The following is a 7,865-nucleotide window of genomic DNA, read 5'->3' as shown; positions in this document are numbered from 1 at the left end:
ACACCAAATACTGAACCTCTATTCGGACCAAGTTTGTTAGACAGGATGCTTATGCTGATCCACGTCCTAAAACGCGATTTCATTGTGTCACCGAGATAGAAGGCAGACGCTAGAAGAAGTAGAAGTTGGGACGTTTGAGGAGGCCTAGATATGGCCTTGGTGAAGGCTGAATGCCGGTCCACTCCCACTTTATCAAAGTCTAATAAGATTTCCTCCTAATCAAAATATACCGAGACTTGTACAATGGCAAAGAAAAGCTTCACGAATGGTTTTGACTGGCAAGTAAATCGCTTGTCACTTGCCAGTCAGTAAAGTTGGAAACAAATGCTCTAAAACAACCCACAAAACCATGGTCCTCAGTTACCATGGTGGGCTCGGACCTCGTGGTTACCGCTGCCACTGCAGTCGGCGCCTTTATGCTGCCTTCCCGTTGGCTGGAAGCCACAGTTGAGTGCTGGTATCCTAGCAACCGCCGTTGATGTGGTAAGGCACTTGGGCTAGCGAGGACCCACGTAACACACACACACACACACACACACACACTGTCGATTTCTCTGGAGAAACACCGCACCGTTGTGCAAAGAGGAACATACCTACAGACAAGCTTAATCACAACGTCAGACATATAGGCCCACAACACCCAACAAGGGGCAAACATGGCATTGCTAAATTTATTTCCCTGCCTGTTCGTGATATTCATTTTGAGGGAAGAACTGGCTGAAGGAGGAAGTTCCTTCCGACGAGAGAACATCACATACACCGGGGACCCAGCCACCACCGCTTTGGTGCCCTCAAAGATGACCTGTGCGGCCAAATGTCAAACGGAAGAGTCGGGTCTGTGTGGAGGGTTTACGTACCACACGAACGGTACTTGTCAGCTGTACAGCACGGGAGGTGAGTTGACCAGCAAGGCAACTTTGGAGAATAATTATATCTCCAATCTTTCGTACCTTTGCGTGCCTTCAATCACTAATGAAATATTATATGATTATTTTTCAAACACAAACAAATACTTTTAACTTCATTGTATGCAAGGAAATACATGAAAAGACATCGGCTGCTAAGCGGTGTAACCCAGGCTTATAATCACATTTTTCTAATTTCTTGTCTCTCCTTTCCCCATTCTGGCCTCTGTAGTCTTTTCCATTCCATCTTCACTCTGGCTGCACATTTCTGGCCTGAAACGTTACCATCATGCCGCATTTTTCACAGATGAACTTCGTTCGGAGGACACCAGCTTGGGGCAGCAAACCTTCCGGAAAGTTCATCTGATTACTGGTAGGTACTTTGGTACCTGGGGCATTCCACGTCAAATCGAACAAAAATCGGCTGTTTTGCACCTTACCATCAGCGATTTCATTATAAATTTGTGAGCGAATTCCTGTGTGGCCCCGGACATTACATTGATGTTTTTTGCACATTCTGACCACAGGTCTTCTAAATATAGGGCATCAAATTTTTGCAAAATGTTGCATCTTTATATTTTTGAACGACCATAACTTTGGTTGTACTTGTTTGATTTGAATGAAATAAACCTTACTGTTTAGGTAATTTCTTAAGCATTTGTTTAGAATTGCACCTACTTAAATATATGAGCTTGAAGTTTGCTTAACTCTGTTCTTAAGCACAAATATTGAAATAGCAAAAAACACGTCACCTTCGATTTGGCTCATTTTCATATATTTTATTGCCTACCATATTCTTAACAACCCGTGAAAAAATTAGAGTGGGCCATTCATAAGTTTTGAAGAAAATTGCACATATGCAAACGTATGTTAGCACGCGCAGTGGAGGGGGAAGAACGAATTTCGCCCACCCCTCCTGTTTTTCGCCAATATCTCATAAGATTAATGCGAAATTAATTATGGCTACCTGTCAAGAATTGAATTGGACATCTCATCGTGCAAGCAATAAGAAAATCGGTTCACAATTGTTCTAGTAATAGCGGTGTAAAGTGAACATCCTGTCGCCGCAGCAACGCGGCGACTCGGCAGCCGGCGCCGACCGCTACGCGCCGCCTGAATTGTAGACTGTGCCGGGACGGAACGGAACGGTTCCGTCTTTACATCGCGCTCCCTACCGCTGATTACGTTCGATTCGCGTCAAATTTTGTGAGAAGACTAAGAAATGTACAGGCAATCTTATGGTGAAAGAATTTTGAAAATCGGTTGGTAAACAATTGAAATATGAACGTGTAAACACAAAATTGTGATTGCTGCGTTTCCCGCATCGGCCGAGCCCGCCTCAGCCGGCGACATGTTACTCTTAGCAGGCCTCTAACTGCCATATTTATTATTGGGTTAACTAGAAATTCCCCATACATACTAAAAAATGTATGTTCTTTCGTATAGTGAAGATCAAAAGACGTGAAGATATCGTTGCGTGATAATGTTTTCGTTGAATTTACTTCATGATGCATTTCCACACGGCTCAAAATTCACCGCAAAATACCGTTTGCCTGAGACACTTTTACTATGGAACGTGAATGCTTCACTACGATGACTATGCATTTCCATTCTCGCAGAGTTTGGGATTATATATTCCCGACCGGGGCTGGGAAAATGCGTTTTATTCACCGAGGTTTTTGTGCGGAGGACCGAGTGCCGGTAGGCACGAGGTCCGTAGCAAAAAACCGAGGTGAATAAAACTGCATTTTCACAGCCCAAGGTTGGGAAGAGATTTACCACATGCCGTACCGGCGCAACAGTTAATATCATATTCATTTGATATTTTACACTTTAAAATAAATATTGTGTTAATATTATATTAGTACTATGTTCATATTTATAGTCACCGTGATTATTTTTTTTTTTTGTTTTTCATTATTGGGATTTGGGCTGCGTTGAGTATGAAAGATGAAATTCCTACTTCCCCCTTATTTAGGGTTTGAAAAAGCTGAGGATGAAGATGGCGAAGCGCCAGAAGTTAGAATAAAGATATGGAGTCCAGCAGGAGTGAGGAAACCGTGAGGAAAACTGAAAATTGGGTGGAACGCTGAATCAAACGCGTCTTGGATCCCAGCTGGAACAATATCAAATGTTTCATTGTGGCACGTTAAGATGCTTCACGCATTTAAATTGATCGTTTTTTGCGTTCATTATGTAGAAATAATTATTATTCCGATTTCCGACCATGTTCTGCAGCAATAAATACATTGGCATTGGAACGATAACCTTGTTTAGTTGAATTACGTTGACAGCAAAAGTAAGTAAACACGCAGTCACTTACTTTTGCTGTTGCTGTTAGTGAACACACAATCCGTAAATATCTTCTTTGAAATTGGTTCTTCCGCTCAGAGTATTCAGTAAAATTTTGTCTGGGAAAATCAAAAAGCCCTAGGGCCGAATCGTTTCCCAAATACCTTCAACATTAGCCGAGGCGGGCCGAAGCCATTTCCCAAATGCACGTGCTAATGTTAAAGGGATATCTCGGCATGTGGTAAATCACTAATCAGCAATCATTCATTTCAGAAAGTGTACACAAGCAAGCATGTCTTGACTCTGTCTATCAAGGTCACGCGCGGTTGCGTGATGTTGATGCAGGAAAACGGCGTTTGCCGCGAAAGTTATGAATGGCCCACTCCAATTTTTTCACAGATGGTTAGGAACATTGTGACGGACATAATATGTAAAAATTACCCAAATCGAAGGTGACGTGTTTTTTGCTATTTAAATTTTTCTGTTTTAATTCAAGGTCAAATGCATTTCAAGGTCACTTCAATTTAATTTGATAATTAAAAATCAAAGCCTTATCAATTGCCTATAAGACCCTTTAATATCATTTTGATACCAGAAAAGGAACCAGAGTTATAGCCATTTAAAAAATTGATGTGTGGCATTTTTCGCTATATTCGATGACCTATATCTCAGCGATACGTTATCAAATTTCGAAAATGTTATACGTAACTCAGTTTTGAACCATGCCCAGTCTGCCTACAAATTTTCAGAAAAATCGAAGGGGATGACGGATTTCGGTGTTTGATTTGACGTGGAATGCCCCACCTGGTAAGTATTAGCATTACATGTACTGGTAAAATAGGTATCGGCATGCCAGGCCTTGGTATAAAATAGGGAAATAGGAAAGTGCTTACGCAGTGTACCTTGTATAATATACTATTTGATTGTTTCTATTTCAAGAAACTTATTCAATTTAACCCTCGCCCTGGCAGGGCATTTTTCATAACACGGCCTGGCAGGGGGGGGTCGATGCGACCCCCCCCCTCGCGATTGGCTCCTATGGCACCTAGAAACACCAAATTTGGTAGGTAGGTGGGCCCCCTGGAGTTCTCGCCCCTGTGCAAATTTGGTTGCTCTAGGTTAATATTTAGGGGGGTTTTGGGGGGTATAAATGTAAAAATTTCGCTAAAAACAGGTCAAAAGTTTTTCGCTTATAACTTTTGATCTTTTGATCTAATTAAGATAGAGCAAAAAGAAAAGCACCAGTGAACTCAGCACGTCAAGGCGCGTCGAATGATATACTTTATAGCTTGCTTAACTCGCGCCCCACTGGGGTCTGCGTATAACACGCCCTACTGGGGGGGGGGCTATTCATAGCCCCCCCTCCTAACTCCGAAACTACTGGGCCGATCGTCAAAATTTAAACGGCGTCTGATAGCCCCGGAAAAACTGTCGAGCGAAACCTAATTTCATTGACCTCGAGGTCACCGATGACGTCACAGGTCAGGTCAAAGTAAAAATTATTAGCATTTTGGCTTGTTCACGTTTTGGGCTCTGGCCGCCGTCTTACAAGTCAAATCAGGCTCATTTTTGGATCACACACTCGGGAACAAATGCTCTTGTTACCCTGAGGGTACCAAACCTGTACTTTGATTTTCAGGTCAAGGTCAGGTCATCACAGGTCACGAAAATATTATATCATGCGTCGGTCACGTGACACATGTTTTATGGTCCATTTAGGTCAGAGATTTCAAATGTGATGTCGTCTGTGTCATTCGAGGTCATTTTGAGTCAAATTTAGCTTAGGTCAGGTCACGTTCAGGTCAAAAAAGGTCAAATTTGAAGTTAAAATTTTTCAACAGAAAAGGTGTCTATTGGATGCAGTTTGAGCTCAGGAACACGATGGTGCTATTTATATTGGCGTACAATGTCAAATACGTGGTGAAAAATTGATTTGAAAATTTAATAATTGTGAATTTTTTGCAATAATGCGTATAACTTGGCCATTTTTGAAGATATTTAGCTAAAACTTGCTAGAGTTAGTCATAATAACGCGTTCTATCACATATATTCCGGTTTTTTGGAAAAGTCAAAAACTTTTTGAAAAAAATGTAAAAATGCAAATTTTGAAATCTATTATATAAAATTTTCGAAATTTTCAAAATTCCGAAAATCCGAGATAGCAGTTTGATAGCGCAGTCCATTCTGAGTCCTCTCATGCAAAGAAATTGGATCTAGCTTAAAAACTGAGCCCTTGGGAGCGATTGCCGTGGTTGAATGTTTTGCGTCGAAATCGGCCGAACATGACGTCACTCTGACGTCATTTCCGGCCGACCTATGGTAGCTACGAAGTTCAAATTTTGACACAAGGTGTGAAATTGATGCAGCCTAAGGTACTGAAAGTTTGGCGTCGATATATCAAGCGGTTTGGAAGTTATTGCCGAAATAGCCCCCCCCCCCAGTGGGGCGCGGGTTAAGTGTACTTAAAGTTTTTCTTAAATTTTAAGTAAACTTAAATTAATAAATTAAGTTCAAGTTAACCAATTGCATCATATCGCATATCATTCGATTCGGCTGATCGCCAGGAACACTATAATACCATTTTTTAAGCACTAGCGTCATTATGTGCCAAGTTATTGGCAAAAACGTCATTTGACCTCAGTTGACCTCATTTGACCTGACCCATGGATAAGTACACCAAACAAAGAAGCACCAAGTGACCTGCTGTTAAGTACTGTGGTTTCAAAGCACAAAAGTGATAGAACGAAGCGGATATCTCCAGTATTTTCCGAATTTAGTATTTTCCCATAGGCTTAACATTACGACGTAATGACCTCTAACTGACCTCAGGTCAGTGACCTAAAAAAACCCGAACTATATGTTATACAACTCGGTGAACTTAGCACATCCTGAAAGTTTGAAGGAAATCAGTCCAAAACTGTGAGTTGGACAGGTGCAAAAAGAAAATTGAAATTTGACCATGACCTTGTACCGGTTTTTCTGACCTGGTGACCTGACCCAAGGTCACCCGGACCTGAAATTTTCAGGTCGTATGTAAAAAGATTGCCCCATAGGCTGTGCCAATTTTGGCGGCGCTGCGCGCCGCCGTTTTTACGCTATCTTCGAAAAACCTTAGGGGAGGGGGGTCGCATCGACCCCTGCCAGGGCGAGGGTTAAAGCTGTCAACTTCCAGTAGGACATCTGAAGCCGAACGAACGTTTTGTGCTCTAATCATTGACTAATCGAGAACTATCGAAACAAAAACTCGACGAGGGAGGCCAAAAACGTCCGTCGGGCCTGCATAGAGAATGGGATGATGGTTGATTTTATGTTGGACGATGACTTTATTTCCATGGTGGTTGTTCTTTGCAGAGAGCTCTACCGTGTCATGCGCCTGTCCGGCCGACTTCAGCCGCTGTGCCGGCCGCTGTCTGATCCGACCCCCTCAGGAGCTCAACTTCACCGAAGCTAAAGCCGCCTGCGTCTTGCTGGGCGCCCACCTGGCCGTGCCCCGCTCTGAAGAGGAGAACCAGTGCGTTCTGACCATGGCGGCTGGAGTGAACGTCTGGATGGGACTGTCGGAGCATGGCGAGGACGGAGTGTTCGTGGCAGAGGACGGAGGAGAGCCAGTGACCCTGGGCAGCCCCTTCTGGGGTACCGGCGAGCCCAACTCTGCTCTCTCAGCTGACAACTGCGTGCAGATCTGGTCTGCGACTCAGGCTTGGGACGACACTTACTGCAGTGCGCAGAAGGCATTCGTGTGTCAGCTCCAGGCCTGGTACAAACCCGAGTGTCACTGAGCTTCAACTTATCTTAACCGCGCCCCGTTGGGCTCTGCCAAGCAACGTGCCCTGTTGGGGGGGGGGGGGGCATTTTGCCCCCCCCCCCCAAGATCTCGAGAACCACGCAACCTAGCGACAAGCGGCAAACGGTGTTGGATAGCCCTATCAGGGAACTACCTTGTGACCCAATTTTATTGACCTAGGTCAAACCGATGACGTCACAGGTCAGGTCAAAGGTCCAATTTTCACCGTTTACAGGCATTTCAAGAAATGCGTTGTAAAATCGAGTAAAATGAATTTCATTGAAAATCGTCGATGGGGAAATGTTCTTCAAACACATATTTTGCTATTTGAGGTCACTGATACCAGGTCAGGTTACAGAGGTCAGGTCACTGGGGGTTCACAATATGAAAGTGTCGTGTGATACATGTTTTATGGTCCATTTTACATGACAAATGCGATTATGTGGGTCAGGCAGCCTTTGGGGCCAGCTTAGGTCACGTTTTGGTCAAGGTCAGGTCAAGGTCAGGTCAAGGTCAGGTCAAATTAGGTCAAATTTCAAAGTTAATATTTTTGCATAAAATGGGTATCGAATCGATGCAGCTCGTCACGGGGAGTTCAATGGTGGTCTTTGTTTTGCCGTATAAGGTCTAGAATCGCTAAAAATTGAGTTCAGAAATTTGACGTCATCATTTTTGAACAGTTTTTTCGCTATAACTTGGCAAAAAAACGAGATATCGATCTGAAATTTGGTATGTATATAGAAGAGCGCAGGGACTATCACATATATACCGGTTTTTTAGAAATTCGGAAAGTTTTGGATTTCTTTTTAGTTTTCTAAAAAAAAATCAATTTTTTGATTTTTTTTTGGTCAAAAACCCAAAATTTCGAAAATCCGAGATAGCAG

General features: G+C 43.0%; 1 protein-coding gene across 1 annotated transcript; it reads left to right on the top strand.

Moving 5' to 3' along the window:
• Nucleotides 1-797: 797 nt before the first annotated feature.
• LOC122372708 (type-2 ice-structuring protein-like) lies at nucleotides 798-6,976 on the top strand. The gene is made up of 2 exons (XM_043350235.1): nucleotides 798-894; nucleotides 6,549-6,976. Exons 1-2 carry the CDS (start codon nucleotides 798-800, stop codon nucleotides 6,974-6,976), a joined length of 525 nt encoding a protein of 174 aa, XP_043206170.1.
• Nucleotides 6,977-7,865: the final 889 nt, after the last annotated feature.

This window comes from Amphibalanus amphitrite, unplaced genomic scaffold, assembly GCF_019059575.1.
Source record: "Amphibalanus amphitrite isolate SeventyFive unplaced genomic scaffold, NRLGWU_Aamphi_draft 001389F_arrow, whole genome shotgun sequence".
Classification (NCBI taxonomy): Eukaryota; Metazoa; Arthropoda; class Thecostraca; order Balanomorpha; family Balanidae; genus Amphibalanus; species Amphibalanus amphitrite.
The sequence above is the reverse complement of the archived record's forward strand: the minus strand, read 5'-3'. Positions and strand labels throughout refer to the sequence as shown.

Excerpts from the sequence above, each read along its gene's own strand:
- LOC122372708 (XM_043350235.1), top strand. The coding sequence starts at position 798 with ATGACCTGTGCGGCCAAATGTCAAACGGAAGAGTCGGGTCTGTGTGGA. Across the intron at positions 895-6,548 it reads TCAGCTGTACAGCACGGGAG|AGAGCTCTACCGTGTCATGC; the intron begins GTGAGTTGACCA and ends TGTTCTTTGCAG.